The sequence below is a fragment of the Microcaecilia unicolor genome, chromosome 2 (genome assembly GCF_901765095.1).
Source record: "Microcaecilia unicolor chromosome 2, aMicUni1.1, whole genome shotgun sequence".
Lineage (NCBI taxonomy): Eukaryota > Metazoa > Chordata > Amphibia > Gymnophiona > Siphonopidae > Microcaecilia > Microcaecilia unicolor.
The window spans coordinates 84,199,350-84,217,990 of NC_044032.1; the positions used below are offsets into that span (position 1 = coordinate 84,199,350).

Consider the following 18,641-nt stretch of genomic DNA (forward strand, 5'->3'; position numbering starts at 1 on the left):
GGTCGGAGTTAAAAAAAAAAAAAAAAAAAAGATTAAGTGCATTTTTCTCTTTTTTTTCACTCTAGTTCGAGGGGAATGGACTCTCACCTTCTGAACGTTGTCAGCTGGTGGTACCTTAATGGGACGCTTCAGTTCTAGAACCTTTTGCTTTCGCTCTGTCCTCACAGGTTCCTCGCTTGGTCTCTCACTGAAAAGTCTCATCAGTGGCAGGGGTAGATGCCCTCTTGCAGCAGTAGTCTTCTCTATCTCTTTCCTCCATCTTTTCTCTTGGCTCATCTTTTACAAGACATTGAGACACATGGGGATTCGGTAGATCTGGCAGCTCCATATAGGTCCTGCGGTCCGTGATATGCGGATCTTCAGCGTCTTTCTTGGCGTCTTCTCTACATCTTCCTGTTAGCAGGGCCCAGCTGTTCCAAAGTCCATCTTTCATCCAGACCAGGTTTGTTTTTGCCTTATGGTTTGGCTCTTCTACGGCCTTGATGAGCTAAGTCAGGATTTGATGCTTCAGTAATTGTTACTATGCTGCGGTTGCGTCTTCGAGCCATGTCTCTCTCTCTGTTGGATAATGGATGTTCTCTCTCTCTTTTCTTTACCTGCAGGTTGCAGCTGTTTTTCTTCTGGTCCCTTCTTTTTCTGTCTACCGGAGTTTCATGTTTTTTCATCTTAATTGGTTTTTTCTTTCTGTTCTGGGGTCTTCTTTGTGAGTACAAGATCACAGGAAATTCAATAATTTCGATATTAACAGAGATCTTACCAATTGAGGGAGCTGTTACACGGTATTTCACAGCTATTGAACATTTTCGGCGATGGGATTGTCTTTTTGTCCTTCTAGCCGGTCGGCGTAAGGGTTTGGTCGTTTCTACCTTACTATATCTCGATACATTAAGGAAATCAGAACTTCTAATTGTCTTCTCTCCAGGGGTACAGTACAGTAAGGGCTAAAACACGTTCCACAACTTGATAATCGGTTGTTCCTTGGCAGAATGATTTTCTTTGGGCCCTCAGAGTACTTTTGTACACTAGATGGTCATTGTCGCCAGTAGGCGGTTTTTGCAACTCCAGTATTCGCAGCGGGTTTGATAGGGTCCCTCTCGTAAGATTACTGCTTTGGTACTTCCCATCAGTTCAATCCTGGTCCGGTCCGGAGGGACACTAAGGAAGGAGAAATTAGATCTTACCTGCTAATTTGCTTTCCTTTAGTCCCTCTGGACCGGACCGGACCAGGCCCCTCCCATGTTTCGTCACTTTTTCAACGGAATATTTAAAAAAAACAAACAAACCAGATGCTAGTATATGCCACATCTCTGGTCGGAGTTGCTGGTGGGCTCAGTTGCTGGAATATATATGTATATGTATATATATGTATATGTATATATATATATAACTTTAAGAGGGCCTTACCACTTCTTTGCTGAGAATTGCTGGTGAGTTCTAATTCAAGTGAGACATTCCACTTCTAGAGGGACATACCACTTCTCTGGTGAGAGTGGCTGGGGTGCACAGTTGCTGGTATATATATAGTTGCTGGTATATATATATATATATATATATATATATATATATATATATATATATATATATATATGAAACTTTAAGTGGGCCATACCACTTCTCTGGTGGGAGTTGCTGGTGAGCTATAATTCAAGTGAGCCATACCACTTCTCTGGTGAGAGTTGCTGGTGAGCTATATTATAAGTGAGCCATACCACTTCTCTGGGGAGAGTTGCTGGTGAGCTATAATACAAGTGAGCCATACCACTTCTCTGGTGAGAGTTGCTGGTGAGCTCTAATACAAAACGTGCCATACCACTTCTCTGGTGAGAGTTGCTGGTGAGCTCTGATACTTGGCATTGCCGGGTACTTTGTGGCTGCTAGGATTCCATAAGGCACAGAAGGTCCTTTTTCTTTCTTTCTTTCTTTCTTTCTTTCTTTCTTTCTTTCTTTCTTTCTTTCTTTCTTTCTTTCTTTCTTTCTTTCTTTCTTTCTTTCTTTCTTTCTTTCTTTCTTTCTTTCTTTCTTTCTTTCTTTCTTTCTTTCTTTCTTTCTTTCTTTCTTTCTTTCTTTCTTTCTTTCTTTCTTTCTTTCTTTCTTTCTTTCTTTCTTTCTTTCCTGCTTTGTTAGTCAAATACTGAGGCTAGGGTCACATGATCAGGGCTCTTATTGGCTCTCTGGAGTCACAGTTTTTTCTCAGTCTCCACCTGCTGGAAGTCGAGCACAACCCCGTATCCAATATTGTCCCTGTGTGTCCCTATTTTCTCTCTGTCCAGCATTGCTCTTCTGTGTGTCTGTCCCTATGCTCCCTCCATGCTCAATATCTCTTCTCAGTCTCCCTGTCCCTGCTCTCTTTTCTCTTCTTCCCACCCCCCCTATCCTGGTGCCAGTATTTCCTTTCTCCCCCTCCCAGCTCCCTATATGTCTCTCCTGGGTCCATTGTTTTTTCCTCCCTCTCTTCCAGGCTGTCTCCCCCACCTCCTCCTACTCCCCTATTGGTCCAGCATCTCTCCCTCCAACTCCTGAGTCCAACACCTCTTCCTGTCCGTCTCCCTCCCCTCCCACCAGGTCCAGTAGAGCAGCACCTCTTTCATTTCTCTATCCCTGGGTTCAGCACCTCTTTCCCCCTCTATCCTACTGGTTTCAGTATCTGTCCCCTTTCCTCCCCCCTTCTGGGTTCCAGCATCCCTCCCCTTTCCGGGTTCCAGCATCCCTCCCCTTTCTTCTTCCACCCACTCCCAGTTCCAGCATCTGTCCTCTTTCCTCCCTCCTGGTTCCAGCATCCCTCCCTTTTTTCTTTTCACACTGTCTCTCTCACCCCAAAGTCCCTCTCTCACTTTTTCCTCTCGCTGCGAGTAGCTGCATTGCTTCAATTAAATCAGCCTGTCTTGGGGCTTCGGGCCTCGTGGAAACAGGAAGTTGCGTCAGTGAGGGTGGGATTCCCCGAAGTAGGCTGATTTAATTGAAGCAGTGTTGCTACTGGCAGCGAGAGGAAAATGTGAGAGGGATCATGGGGAGGGAGTTAGGAGGACAGTCACTAGAACCAGAAAGGAGGAGGAAAGAGAAGTGCTGGACCAAGCGAGAGCGGTACAGCCTGCAGTCACTTGGAGCAGCCTGGTGACAGTCGAGGGCTTGCAGCTGGTCAGGCTTAGCCTCCCCAAGACTTATACCGGGCGCATATGTCCTTTTGGGTGTTCTTTTTGGAAAGATAGAAAGATGTGCAACTCTTGGCAAGGGAGGGTGTTTTTTTTTTTTTTTTCATAAAGCCTGTGTAATTGGGAAGAAATGCTTAATGCAATATTGTCTCTAGTATGACCCACCAACCTACTGGCAATGGAGGAATATGTTTCATGCCTTGATACTTGAAGCTAGGGATACTGGTCTCAGCTTGAAACGAGGGAAAAGGTTTTTGACTGTTTGGGAGGCCTACATTCAAACTTTACCACCTAGAGCAGCCATTCTCAACCCAGTCCTCGGGGCACATCTAGTTCCATTAGGTTTTTACAGGATATCCACAATGAATATGCATGAGAGAGATTTGCATGCACTGCCTCAACTGCCCCGAGGACTGGATTGGGAATGGCTGACCTAGAGCATGGATTATGGTATATAATCTGTAGTCCACCTCATGGGCTGGTAATCTGGTATGAAGGGTGGACTTTATTTATTTATTTATTTTTTAATGTAGGGGAGTTATGGGTAGGGTAGTGTTGGAAATCAATATAGGATGACAGTGTAGTATTGTAGCCGTAGACGGTAAGAGGTTATAAGAACCTAGACCTTTATTGTCATCCTAAGTGTGTAGTAGTTGTGATGAAGTTCCTGTATGGGATACAGAGAGAAATATTATGTTGGAAAATATGGATGCAGATTATTGCTGTTGCAGTGTTTCCTGTTTTCTTTTCTTTGGCATCAGTAAAAAGATTTTATTATAAAATACTTATACCAAACATCCGAACAATGGACACTCAGAGCAATGGACAATTTTTTCACTTTAGTGTTCTTTGTATGACCTTACCGATGATCATGAAAGCTTTTTAGTAAAATAGGAGATGCTTTCAATAACCAGTGCCGTCCTTGGTGTCTGCAAATGCATTTGCATAAGTACATAAGTATTGCCATACTGGGAAAGACCAAAGGTCCATCAAGCCCAGCATCCTGTTTCCAACAGTGGCCAATCCAGATCACAAATACCTGGCAAGATCCCCAAAAAGTACTAAACATTTTATACTGCTTATCCCAGAAATAGTGGATTTTCCCAAGTCAATTTAATAGTGGTCTATGGGCTTTTTCTTTAGGAAGCTGTCCAAACCTTTTTTTAAACTCCGCTAAGCTAACCGCCCCTACCACATTCTCTAGCAATGAATTCCATGTGTTGTTGTTGGTTTTTTTTTTTTTTTCTAAGAAGAGTAATAGCAGTATATAGAGGGCTTTCCTAACTGGTTACTATATTGATTGTGGCTGCATAAATGACCTATTAATTATTGACACAGTTCTTCTGAATTTGTTTCTATTGTAAACCTGTCCCAGTACTATGCAACTATTAGTGTAATCTCAAGAAAACTTAGCTTTATTTTGCCTAGTGGTTAGAACACCAGTCTTGACATCCAGAGGTGCCCTGTTCAAATCCCACTGCAGAACCTTGTGATCTTGGGCAAGTCACTTAATCCTCCATTGCCTTGGGTACAAACATAGATTGTAAGCCCTCCAGGGACAGGGAAATACCCAGCGTAGTTGAATGCTTGAATTATTCCTGAAAAGGTGCGAACATAATCCAAGTAAATACATAAATAAGGTTTGTTCATCTTTTTTTTTTTCTGTTGCATTGTAGGTTCTTATCATTGGAGGGGGAGTTGCTGGGCTGGCTTCAGCTGGAGCAGCCAAATCCATGGGAGCAGTGGTTCGTGGGTTTGATACAAGGTAGGCCTTTGTTTAATTCTAGATTTGTCTGTTGATTAGGATTGCTAGAGACTGAAGAATGATGTGATGTGAATTGTGTGTAGCAATTCAGAAGTCCTGTCTGAGATACCCAGCGGGAGTGGAGAGGAGTGGCCTAGTGGTTAGAGCACCGGTCTTGCAATCCAGAGGTGGCCGGTTCAAATCCCATTGCTGCTCCTTGTGATCTTGGACAAGTCACTTAACTCTCCATTGCCTCAGGTACAAACTTAGATTGTGAGCCCTCCTGGGACAGAGAAATACCCAGTGTACCTGAATGTATCTCACCTTGAGCTACTACTGAAAAAGGTGTGAGCAAAATCTAAATAAAATAAATGCCCTATTTGACCCCCATTCCATTTGTCAAGTATTTGCTGGTACATTGTTTTAGGATTGATATTGAAGTAACTGTCATAATATCTTTAAACAAATAACTGCTTGGTGAAAGTATTCCATGCAAAACAGATTGTTATTGCAGTGAGGCTTAGGATAATAATTGTATCATTTAAACATTTCAGAGCTGCAGCTTTGGAACAATTTAAGTCTCTGGGTGCTGAGCCTTTGGAAGTACACATTAAAGAGTCTGGAGAGGGACAAGGAGGGTATGCCAAGGAGATGTCCAAGGAGTTTATTGATGCTGAGATGGAACTTTTTACTAAACAGTGCCAGGAGGTTGACATAATTATCACTACAGCTCTCATTCCAGGTAAGGTGCTTGGAGCAGAGTTCTGGTGGAGTAGAAAAGTAATATGAGTCCTTTACACTGTATAATCTGATGACAAAGAAATCTACTTTTTCATGATTATAGTGATGCATTATAATAATGGAGAGCCGTTTTGATAATCCTGGCAAAAAGCTATTTTGAAATATGTGCATCACGACTATGTATCTAGTTGTAGTTTGATAGTTTCCTCCAGTTTTGTTAAGTCAAACCTTGGGGCCTTTGTTCATGGGCCATTAATCTGGCTATGAAGTTACTTATAACAATGACAACATTGTCATTGGGCTATTTTGTGATGCCAAAGAAGTTTTCTGACTGTGGACCTTTGATGTGTACAAGGTGTTACTTAGATGAAGGTGTAATTTCAGTGTGATAACCTGCTGAAAAATGTAATAGAATGGAGTATAATAAAATATGGCTTTAAAACTCATGAATGTGGGTGACGGTGATAAAGAAATAGGCCAATCCGATTAGGAGGGGCCGGACACAACTGGGCTGAAGGCCAACGAAGGGTAGGATTGGGGGGGGGGGGAGGGAGGGAAGTGTTGCAAGGAAGGAGGAAAGGTAGGAGATAGGAGGTAAGGAAAGGGTTAAGGGGAGGGAGGGGGGAGGAGGGAGAGGGTGATAAAGTAGAGCTGCTGACGTAAGGAGGAGGGGTCATTGCGAGGAAGCAGCAGGAAGGGGTCATTGCGAGGGAGCATCAGCAGGGTTAACAGAGCTGACCCGGCCCGCCAATCCTTGCATAGGGGGCGGTTTGTCGCAGCTGGGCGGTAAGTGACGGTGATTGTGTAAGGCTTTGGTGGGTACACAGCATGTCAGCACATAATAGTGCTTCGTTATTGGTGAATAATTGCTAAAATGTTATTTTCAAGATGAAGTTTAAGGTTACGCCTGTATGTTGGCAGGTTGCAGTTAATTGAGTGTCATTATAGTTTGTCTCTTGGCTTGGACGGCCGAGAGGCCAAGTTTTTCTGCGGGGTGCATCCTTAAACGGGATGCACCATAATCATCAGGTGCTATAAGAAACAGCACATATAGGAGGGGTGTGTGCTTAGACGGCACAACCGGAAGCGTGTTAAAATGTGATGGGGAGGAAAAGCTGTGTACCCAGGGTTTTGATTGCGTTGACATGTTATAAGAAGTTATCCAGTTTTGTAACATATTAAGTGGCATTTTATGATATAAAATGTTTAAAGTTCCTGGCTGCGGTCTTAATAAATTCCAAATTCGCTCAAAAGAAGTGGCTTATGGGTCTTATTGGTTTGCAGAAGGAGAGTGGGTGTGCGAGTTGGTGCCGAATGCCCCAGTCGTATTTTTGCAAGTGGTGTGTATCTGAATGTAACTCCACTTGACTACTAAAAAGATATGAGCTAAATCCAAATTCCTTAATTTATGCTGTATGTCATGTCCTTTTTTTTTTTTTTTTTTTTAACAGGGAAACGAGCACCAATATTGTTTCGGAAAGATATGATTGATTTGATGAAGGAAGGTTCTGTGGTGGTAGATTTAGCTTCTGAAGCTGGAGGAAATATTGAAACTACAAAACCAGGAGAACAGTATGTTCACAAGGTACAAATCTGCATGAAAGGAATTATGTTGGGTTTATTGGCAATCCCATAGGTATGGGAGGCACTATATAGCAACTAATAGTGAATAAACAACAACAAAAAAGACATCTTCTTTTCCTTTAAAAAAAATAAGTAGCATCTCATGTCATCAGATATTCCTAAGGGAAGTCTGTGCAAAGTTTTATAGTTTTTTATTTTTATTTTATGCACGAGTAAAAATGCAGCATTGCTGATTTTTATTTTAGTGTTTTTGCACAGAATTTCCCCATCATAAAGCTTGAAATTCCCTCCTGCCTTTTCCATCTTCAGACTCCAGACTTCCCACTTCAATCTCTCATTCTAACTGCTGTTCTCTCTCCCTCTAACTCCCAGCAAGACCCCTAATTCTGTCTTCCCCTAAAGGTTCTCCGACATGCAGTACCTCTTATTCTTCCTTCCCCCAGGCACTTATCCCTACCTCTTCCTCCCTCCCATTCGCACACCCCTCTCTTATTTTTTTTCCCTCTGCTCCTCAGCTATCGGCTTTCCCGTACCCTCCCTATGGCATGCTCTGAAGCTTGATTTCCTCCAACATCAGTGGATAAATCAATCTCAGCTTGCATTTCTCCTCCCTACCCTCTTCATGGCACACTTGCCTTGCTCGGCTACCCCCCCCCCCCCCCATCCACCCTCCCCATGGCACACTCAGCCAGTATTAGCTGCTCTCTGTTTCCCTGGAGGGATCATGTGGCAAGTGGAGAAGGAAACGAACTGCTGCGCATTGGGTCACTTCCTCCTTTTACTACTACTACTACTATTTAGCATTTTTATAGCGCTACAGGGCGTATGCAGCTCTGCAGGTATTGGGCCTTACTGTTTATGTGAACTGCACGGGCCTTGTAGAGCCCTGTGGTTCACATAAACAGTTGGGTCTAGGGCCAACAGAGGAGGAGGAAGTGACCCATGTGCAGCGGTTCACTTCCTGCTCCTCTTGCTGCGTGATCTCTGTAGTAGAGGGGAAGAGAGACTGGGAAGAGATCTGTTGCCAGCACCTTCGCAGAATTCTGCATAGAAAGTGCAGATTTCTGCAGGGTTGGCGAGTTCTATGCAAATTCTCCGCTGTGCAGAATTCCCCCAGTGATTATTAGTGCAGAAATTACAGAAAAAAAGAAAGTAATGCAATCATGACAGACAGTTCATGAAATAGCAATTTTCAAAGCCATTTCTAAAGTGATCCTGGGTCTGGGGTTGAGGCATGATTTAGATATTTTAGATGTATGCTTTCATAATTAGCTAAAAAAAATAAAAGCCATATAATTTAGCAGGTATAAAATGTCTTCAGATATTTTTAATGGGATCATGTACTCTATTTTGAAAATGTTAAAGGATACACGTGTTTTCACCAATATGGAGAGTTAAAAATGTACCCCTTAAGGCTTGAAATGCCTGGGGACTGAACATAATACTGTACCTTCTCCGAGGACAAGCAGGCTGCTTGTTCTCACGACTGGGTGACGTCCGCGGCAGCCCCCACCAACTGGAAGCAGCTTCGCGGGCGGTCCGCACGCAGGGCACGCCCACCGCGCATGCGCGGCCGTCTTCCCGCCCGTGCGCGACCGTTCCCGCCAGTCTTGCTTTTCCGCGCCTGGGGAGAGTCATGCGTCGCCGCTCTCTCTTGTCAGCCCCGGAAAACCGCCGCGTTTTCGCGTAATTTCTTAGTTTTTTCTTTTGTTTCTGGTCCCCGCGCGTTCCGGACCTTTTTTCCTTTTCCAAAAAAAAAAAAAAAAGTGAACGCGCTTGTTTTCCCTCGTTTTCTAGTGGGGGCGTCGTGTTGCGGCCTTGTGGCCGATTTATTTTTCGAGGTGTGATTTACCGCCACCATCGACGACTTTAATTTCGCCGACGCTATTTTTCCGGCGATGTCCTCGAAGGTCCCGAGTGGATTTAAGAAGTGTGGTCGGTGCGGCCGGCCTATCTCGCAGACCGACACCCACGCTTGGTGCCTCCAGTGCCTCGGGCCGGAGCACAATATCAAGTCGTGTTCTTTGTGTCTCGGTCTCCGGAAACGGACTCAGGTTGCGAGGCAAGTTCTACGGGACCGTCTTTTTGGAACTTGCGCCAGCCCCTCGACATCGACCTCAACGGCATCGGTATCGACGGCCGGTTCTTCGGTACCGGTATCGATGCCCGCGAAATCGGCACCGATGGCATCGACCCCAGGAGAATAGGTCCCGTCGGCCCTCCGGTGAGGGTAGGGGTGAGAGGCCGCGTGGGCAATCGGCCCCGGTCACTCCCTCGGCCCATGGCCCTCGGGACCGAACCCTGTCTGACCCGGTTCCTCGGGACCGAGGGGGATCGACCTCCTCCTCCTCCATTCCCACTGGCACCGATGACGGGCACCGCAAGAGATCCAAGAAGCACCGTCATCGGTCGCCTTCGATGCGCCCGGCTCTCGGTGCCGGCGAGGAGTCGACGCCGAAGCGTCCACGTCGAGAGGAGAGATCCCCTTCGGTAGTGGAGGTACCGGCGCGTCAGGGTCCTAGCACTTCGGTGTCGTCTCCTGGACCCGAGCAATTTCCGGCACCGACACCTCTACCGGCCCCCCCGTCTTTCCCGGCAGCGGGCCTGGACGAGTGCCTCCGAGCCATCCTTCCGGGGATCCTGGAAGGGCTGATGCGCCAGGCTGTGCCGGCGCCGTTGACTGTGGCGCGGCGAGCTCTAGCCCGGTGCCGAGGCCGTCGACACCGCCGCCGCTTGCGGCGCCGGTCTCGACCGCCACGCAGGTGGAGTCCCCGTCGACGCTGATGGAGGGAGCTTCGTCCCCGCCGGCGTGGGAGTCCACCGCTCGACGACACCGAGGCCTCGGTGCCTCGACGTCGAGCCGGGCCCGGTTAAGGACTCAGCTACATGAGCTTATGTCCGATACCGAGGAAGAGGCCTCGTGAGGGGAAGAGGAGGACCCCAGATATTTCTCCTCAGAGGAGTCTGCGGGTCTTCCCTCGGACCCCACGCCTTCACTAGAGAGGAAGCTCTCGCCTCCTGAGCCCCTCTCCTTTGCCTCCTTTGTAAGGGACATGTCTATTTGCATTCCCTTCCCCGTGGTCTCTGTGGATGAGCCGAGGCCTGAGATGCTCGAGGTCCTCTACTATCCATCACCACCTAGAGAGTCCTCCACGGTACCGTTGCACAATGTCCTCAAAGAGACACTGCTTCGGAACTGGATGAGACCATTATCTAATCCCATCATTCCCAAGAAAGCAGAGTCCCAGTACAGAATCCACTCGGACCCAGAGTTAATGCGGCCCCAATTGCCCCATGACTCGGCGGTCGTGGATTCTGCTCTCAAGAGGGCACGGAGTTCGAGGGATACCGCCTCGGCGCCCCCGGGGCGGGAGTCTCGCACTCTGGACTCGTTTGGGAGGAAGGCCTACCAATCCTCCATGCTCGTGACCCGCATCCAGTCGTACTAGCTCTATACGAGCATCCACATGCGGAACAATGTGAAGCAACTGGCGGACCTGGTCGATAAGCTCCCGCCGGAGCAGTCCAGGCCTTATCAGGAGGTGGTCAGGCAGCTGAAGGCGTGCAGAAAGTTCCTGTCCAGGGGTATCTATGACACCTGTGACGTGGCATCTCGTGCTGCGGCCCAAGGTATAGTGATGCGTAGGCTCTCATGGCTGCGTGCCTCTGACCTGGACAACCGCACCCAGCAGAGACTGGCCGACGTCCCTTGCCGGGGGGATAATATCTTTGGTGAGAAGGTCGAGCAGCTGGTGGACCAACTGCATCAGCGGGAAACCGCCCTCGACAAGCTCTCCCACCGGGCGCCTTCAGCATCCACCTCAGCGGGTGGACGTTTTTCCCGGGCCCGGCAGGCTGTGCCCTATTCTTTTGCAAAGCGTAGGTACGCCCAGCCGGCCCGAAGGCCTCGTCAGGCACAGGGACAGCCCCAGCGCGCTTGTTCTCGTCAACAGCGTGCGCCTAAGCAGCCCCCTGCGCCTCCACAGCAAAAGCCGGGGACGGGCTTTTGACTGGATCCACGGGAACATAGCCGCCCTCAAAGTGTCCGTACCGGACGATCTGCCGGTCGGGGGGAGGTTAAAATTTTTTCACCAAAGGTGGCCTCTCATAACCTCCGACCAGTGGGTTCTCCAAATAGTGCGGTGCGGATACGCCCTGAATTTGGCCTCCCTGCCACCAAATTGTCCTCCGGGAGCTCAATCCTTCAGCTCCCATCACAAGCAGGTACTTGCAGAGGAACTCTCCGCCCTTCTCAGCGCCAATGCGGTCGAGCCCGTACCACCCGGGCAGGAAGGGCAGGGATTCTATTCCAGGTACTTCCTTGTGGAAAAGAAAACAGGGGGGATGCGTCCCATCCTAGACCTGAGAGGCCTGAACAAATTCCTGGTCAAAGAAAAGTTCAGGATGCTTTCCTTGGGCACCCTTCTGCCAATGATTCAGAAAAACGATTGGCTATGTTCCCTGGATTTAAAGGACGCATACACTCACATCTCGATACTGCCAGCTCACAGACAGTATCTCAGATTTCGCCTGGGCGCACGGCACTTTCAGTATTGTGTGCTGCCCTTTGGGCTCGCCTCTGCCCCACGAGTGTTTACAAAGTGCCTCGTGGTGGTAGCGGCGTACCTACGCAAGCTGGGAGTGCACGTGTTCCCATATCTTGAAGACTGGCTGGTCAAGAACACCTCGGAGGCGGGAGCCCTCCGGTCTATGCAGTGCACTATTCAACTTCTGGAGCTGCTGGGGTTTGTGATAAATTACCCAAAGTCCCATCTCCAGCCAACCCAGTCTCTGGAATTCATAGGAGCTCTGCTGAATACCCAGACGGCTCAGGCCTTCCTTCCCGAAGCGAGGGCCCACAACCTCCTGTCCCTAGCTTCGCAGACCAGAGCGTCTCAGCAGGTCACAGCTCGGCAGATGTTGAGACTTCTGGGTCATATGGCCTCCACAGTTCATGTGACTCCCATGGCTCGTCTTCACATGAGATCTGCTCAATGGACCCTAGCTTCCCAGTGGTTCCAAGCCACCGGGAATCTAGAAGATGTCATCCACCTCTCCACCAGTTGCCGCACTTCACTGCTCTGGTGGACCATCCGGACCAATTTGACCCTGGGACGTCCATTCCAAATTCCGCAGCCCACGAAAGTGCTGACGACGGATGCATCTCGCCTGGGGTGGGGAGCTCATGTCGATGGGCTCCACACCCAGGGTCTGTGGTCCCTCCAGGAAAAGGATCTGCAGATCAACCTCCTGGAGCTCCGAGCAATCTGGAACGCATTGAAGGCTTTCAGAGATCGGCTGTCCTACCAAATTATCCAAATTCGGACAGACAATCAGGTTGCAATGTATTACACCAACAAGCAGGGGGGCACCGGATCTCGCCCCTTGTGTCAGGAAGCCGTCGGCATGTGGCGTTGGGCTTGCCAGTTCGGCATGCTTCTCCAAGCCACATACCTGGCAGGTGTAAACAACAGTCTGGCCGACAGACTGAGCAGAGTCATGCAACCGCACGAGTGGTCGCTTCATTCCAGAGTGGTACGCAAGATCTTCCGAGAGTGGGGCACCCCCTCGGTGGACCTTTTCGCCTCTCAGACCAACCACAAGCTGCCTCTGTTCTGTTCCAGACTACAGGCACACGGCAGGCTAGCGTCGGATGCCTTTCTCCTCCATTGGGGAACCGGCCTCCTGTATGCTTATCCTCCCATACCTTTGGTGGGGAAGACCTTACTGAAGCTCAAGCAAGACCACGGCACCATGATTCTGATAGCACCCTTTTGGCCCCGTCAGATCTGGTTCCCTCTTCTTCTGGAGTTGTCCTCGGAAGAACCGTGGAGATTGGAGTGTTTTCCGACTCTCATTTCGCAGAACGACGGAGCGTTGCTGCACCCCAACCTTCAGTCCCTGGCTCTCACGGCCTGGATGTTGAGGGTGTAGACTTCACTGCGTTGGGTCTGTCTGAGGGTGTCTCCCGTGTCTTGCTTGCCTCTAGGAAGGATTCCACTAAAAAGAGTTACTTTTTCAAGTGGAGGAGGTTTGTCGTTTGGTGTGAGAGCAAGGCCCTAGAACCTCGTTCTTGCCCTGCACAGAACCTGCTTGAATACCTTCTGCACTTATCAGAGTCTGGCCTCAAGACCAGCTCAGTAAGGAATCACCTTAGTGCGATTAGTGTTTACCATTATCGTGTGGAAGGTAAAGCCATCTCTGGAGAGCCTTTAGTCGTTCGATTCATGAGAGGCTTGGTTTTGTCAAAGCCCCCTATCAAGCCTCCCACAGTGTCATGGGATCTCAACGTCGTCCTCACCCAGCTGATGAAACCTCCTTTTGAGCCACTGCATACCTGCCATCTGAAGTACTTGACCTGGAAGGTCATTTTCTTGGTGGCAGTTACTTCAGCTCGTAGGGTCAGTGAGCTTCAGGCCCTGGTAGCTCATGCTCCATATACCAAATTTCATCACAACAGAGTAGTGCTCCGCACCCACCCAAAGTTCCTGCCGAAGGTGGTGTCGGAGTTCCATCTTAACCAGTCAATTGTCTTGCCAACATTCTTCCCCAGGCCGCATACCCGCCCTGCTGAACGTCAGTTGCACACATTGGACTGCAAGAGAGCATTGGCCTTCTACTTGGAGCGGACACAGCCCCACAGACAGTCCGCCCAATTGTTTGTTTCTTTCGACCCTAACAGGCTAGGGGTCGCTGTCGGGAAACGCACCATCTCCAATTGGCTAGCAGATTGCATTTCCTTCACTTACGCCCAGGCTGGGCTGGCTCTTGAGGGTCATGTCACGGCTCATAGTGTTAGAGCCATGGCAGCGTCAGTGGCCCACTTGAAGTCAGCCACTATTGAAGAGATTTGCAAGGCTGCGACGTGGTCATCTGTCCACACATTCACATCACATTACTGCCTCCAGCAGGATACCTGACGCGACAGTCGGTTCGGGCAGTCGGTGCTGCAGAATCTGTTTGGGGTGTAAATCCAACTCCACCCTCCAGGACCCGAATTTATTCTGGTCAGGCTGCACTCTCAGTTAGTTGTTCTTCGTAGGTCAATTTCTGTTATACCCTCGCCGTTGCGAGGTTCAATTGACCTGGGTTCTTGTTTTGAGTGAGCCTGAGAGCTAGGGATACCCCAGTCGTGAGAACAAGCAGCCTGCTTGTCCTCGGAGAAAGTGAATGATACATACCTGTAGCAGGTGTTCTCTGAGGACAGCAGGCTGATTGTTCTCACCTACCCTCCCTCCTCCCCTTTGGAGTTGCGTTTTCATCTTTTTGCTTGTCATTCAACTGGCGGGAACGGTCGCACACGGGCGGGAAGACGGCCGCGCATGAGCGGTGGGCGTGCCCTGCGTGCGGACCGCCCGCGAAGCTTCTTCCGGTTGGTGGGGGCTGCCGCGGACGTCACCCAGTCGTGAGAACAATCAGCCTGCTGTCCTCGGAGAACACCTGCTACAGGTATGTATCATTCACTTTATATAAATGACCTGTTTAAGTGTATTCATCCAGATATGTTATAACTTCCATTAAAACGCTTAAGTAGGTTAAAAATTTTGTTTTACATCAGCAGTGCCTGTACAAGATGACCATTTTTTAAAGAGCTGCTGCCCTTTTTTGTTTCTCTCACTAGGGAATCACACATATTGGGTACACAGATCTTCCCAGCAGAATGGCTACTCAGGCCAGTACTCTGTACTCCAACAACATTACTAAGCTGCTCAGAGCCATTAGTCCTGACAAAGACAACTTCTTCCTGGATGTGAAAGAGGCATTTGATTACGGCACACTGGACCATGTGGTGCGAGGAACCATGGTGATGAAAGTGAGTGAGCTGACTGTTCAAAGTGGTGTAATCTAGATAGATCTGTGTTAATTTTATTGAAAAACTCCAAAATATTACATCAGAAACTTAACACAAGGAAAAGGGCATTTTCCCCAATTAACAAACAGAAAAAAATAAGAAATGAGGAAATCAAAGTACTAATACTGATAAACCTGCCAAATGGGTTCCTAAAAAAAGGAAAATTCAAGTCATTGGGCTAATCTTTACCAGCAACAACTTAAGATGTGTCCATTAATTTGCCATGCAGTTGGATGTTGTTATATTTCAACGTGGAGAGAAAGAAAAGGAAAGGGACGTGTTATATTAAATTAATTAAAAGTCGTATTGATTTAAACTGCCGTATGTGAGCTTGCCGCAAGCAGATTGAATTTTTTGAGTTACATAGTTATCTTTCCATTGTAATCATTGTCATTGGGATATCCATCTATTTTTGACCCATGATGCAGGCTTATAACCAAAACATAGCTACTGTTGGGTCTTTTTATCCCTTTGTACAAGGCCTAATAAATTTAATATGTAACACCTCCCTTTTCTTTTGTGTGTCCACTCTGGACTGTATTGATTATTCTTTGTGGAGATTTGTCCTGTTTAGTGTTGTGCTTGTACAGTTAAATACAACAACAACAAAAAAATCTTAAGGTGGTACAGTGACTTCCAGTAGATCTACTCCTGCAAAAAAGCTTTCATCTTTCTATAGAGTCGTCTTATTTGAATTACTTCCCCTGCATCTTAATAATACACTTACATGGAAATTTTAAAAATATATATACTGTCCCTAAAAAATTGCCAATAGACAAAAAGAAATTTCCTCCTTAATTTGAAAAAGTGGAGAAAAATTGGAGGAGATGTTTTACTCCAAGGACAAGTATGCCATGTTCTCACGTCATCCACGTCACCTGATGCGGAGCTTAAACAAGCTAGTACAGCTTTAAGAGCTCATGCAGCGTCTCCACCGCTCATGCACGCATGCCTTCCCACTCGCTGTGAGAGCGCAGGATTAGTCTCTTCTCATCCGCAGTGAGGAGAGAACACGATTGTCTTATTCTTCTCACAGTATCTGGTGTGAGAGCATTGTTTTTTTCGAGGATCATCGATGACCGTCATTGGACGAAGGCCAAGAAGCATCGGCATTGATTTGCTTTGATGCACGGTGCCTGGAGCTCTGGGGCACTGAGGGATTCGGTCCCTGAGAAGTATTGGTGCCGGCAGGACCACTCCCCCTCCATACAGGAAGTGCCAGTGCTTGGGTCTTCATGCAGCCAGGACCAGGCATGCTTCTCGACCTCTGTCTCTGAACTGACACCCTAGCCTTCCCCAATGGCATCTCTCTATGAGCGCATCTGGGCCATGCTCCCTGAGCTCTTGGCAGGGTTTTTGCAACAATGTGCATCGGTGTCTGAGGTGTTTGCACCAGCCATGCCTGTTGCTGCTGCCCCGCAAGGCCCTCAGCCTGCAATGAGGTCTCGGACGCCCACATTGCGTGCTGCCCATGTTGACTGTCTTTCAACGTTGATGGAGGAAGTTTTGCTGGAGTCAAGGATGGAACCAACACCTTGACGAGCTTCTTAAGGACATGACTTCTCTGTTTTGAGGCAGGCTCAGTCTTGGCCCTCCCATGAGGAATTTTTTGATGACAACGATGAGCGCTCATGGGAGTCTGATGAGGATCAGTGGTACTTCTTGGAGGAGGAGTCCTGTGGTATCCCATCTGATCCCTCCCCTCCAGAAGAAAGGGGGAAGTCTCCACCTGAGTGCCTTTCCTTCCCCCATTTTGTCAGGGAAATAGCGGCTGCTATTCCCATTCGTTTGGAGACAGAGGATGAGCCCAGGGCTGAGGTGTTCGAGGTCCTGGAGTATGACTCTCCTCCTCGAGAGGCTGTGATGGTCCTCTTTCACCGGATTCTGAAGGGTGTTCAGGTGAAGAATTGTGAGTCCCCTCTGTTGATCCTTGACTTGCCCAAATAGATAGATACTATATATCGGATCCAGAGCTCCCCAGGGTTTGGCAAGCCTCAGTTGCCTCATCGTTCCTGGATGGTGGAATCTGTGCTTAAAAGAACCAGGAGCTTTAGGGACTGCTGGCAGAGAAGCTAGAACCCTGGATTCTTTTGGGCAGAAGACACATCAGGCCTTTATGCTTATCTTCCATATTCAATCTTACTAGCTCTACACGAGCCTATACGTGCAGAACTTGGTGCGCAGTACGTCTGATTTGGTGGCTTCTGTCCCATAGGAACAGGCTGAATCTCTGCGCTGCGTACGACTGGTAGCGCTATAGAAGTGATTTATAGTAGTAGTAGTAAGCAGCAGAAGGTATGTAGAAAATGCTTGGCCAGGGGTGCCTGTGACACCTTTGATGTGGCATCCAGAATCTCTGCACAGAGAACAGAGATGTGCAGACTCTCATGGCTCCGTGTCTCTGACTTGGACTCTGCAGTCCAGCAGAGGTTGGCGGATGACACGTGCTGGGGAGATAACATTTTTGAAGACAAGGTGAAGGAGGTCGCTGTCCACATCAAGACACACACTGACACCATTGATACTCTCTCCTGACGGACGTTTTTGGGCAAGTCAAAGAAGGGTCCCTGAGGCATAGGTATGCTGCTCCTTGCGAGCCTCAGTAGGCTCAGTTCCAACGTACTCGTTCTCGTCAACAGAGTGGGCCCAGGGCTCAACCTCCCCAGTCAAAGCCGGGGATGAACTTTTGACTGGCTCCAGCAGAGCATAGCCTTGGTACAAGTGACGTTCCCGGATGACCTACCAGTTAGGGGGAGGCTGAATTTTTTCCAAGCATGGTGGCCCCTTGTAACCTCCAACTGGTGTGTTCTCCAAATAGTCTGTCCAATGCAGGGCATAACCAAGACCATCAAATTGCCCACCAAGAGTGTCTCATTTCAGCTCTCTGCACAAGTGGTACTTGCAGAGGAACTCTCCATCCTTCTGAAGGCTCATGTGTTCAAGCCCATTCCACCAGGGGAAGAAGGGCAGGGATTCTATTCTGGGTACTTCCTTGTGCCCAAGAAAACAGGGGGAATGTGTCCCATGCTAGACCTAAGGGCCCTGAACAAATTCCTGGTCAAAGAAAAATTCAGGATGGTTTCCTTGGGGTACCCTTCTTCCTATGATTCAGGCAAATGATTTGCTGTGCTCTCTGGACTTGAAGGATGCTTACACCCACATCCTGATACTTCCAGGCCACAGGAAGTATCTTCAGTTCCACCACATGTTGCCTTTTAGCCTTGTGTCGGCTTCCAGGATCTTTACCAAGTGTCTTGCAGTAGTCGCATTATCACTATGCAGACTGGGAGTCCATGTATTCCCCTATCTGGACGATTGGCTGGTGAAAAACATGTTGAAGGCTGGTGTTCAGGAGTCCATGCAGAGAACTATTTGGGTGTTAGAACTACTAGGGTTTGTACCTCAACTCCCATCTCCATCCTCTTTAGCAATTAGAGTTCATAGGAGCCTGCTAGATACACAGCAGGTACAGGTTTTTCTCCTAGTTCTGAGGGCATACACTTTGTCTTTCTTGCCACTCAGCTCCGAGCCTGCCAGCAGGTCTCAGCTTGGCAGATGTTGAGGTTGTTGG

The 18,641-nt window shown here is 48.2% G+C and overlaps 1 protein-coding gene across 4 annotated transcripts in view; it reads left to right on the top strand.

Moving 5' to 3' along the window:
• Positions 1-18,641, top strand: part of NNT (nicotinamide nucleotide transhydrogenase) — a 244,119-nt gene that overhangs the window by 76,363 nt on the left and 149,115 nt on the right. For all 4 annotated transcript variants that reach the window (XM_030193107.1, XM_030193106.1, XM_030193109.1 and 1 more), the window contains 4 exons: positions 4,826-4,914; positions 5,448-5,635; positions 7,086-7,219; positions 14,840-15,031. In XM_030193107.1, the coding sequence (XP_030048967.1) occupies positions 4,826-4,914; positions 5,448-5,635; positions 7,086-7,219; positions 14,840-15,031 (603 nt within the window). The remainder of the gene's footprint in view (positions 1-4,825; positions 4,915-5,447; positions 5,636-7,085; positions 7,220-14,839; positions 15,032-18,641) is intronic.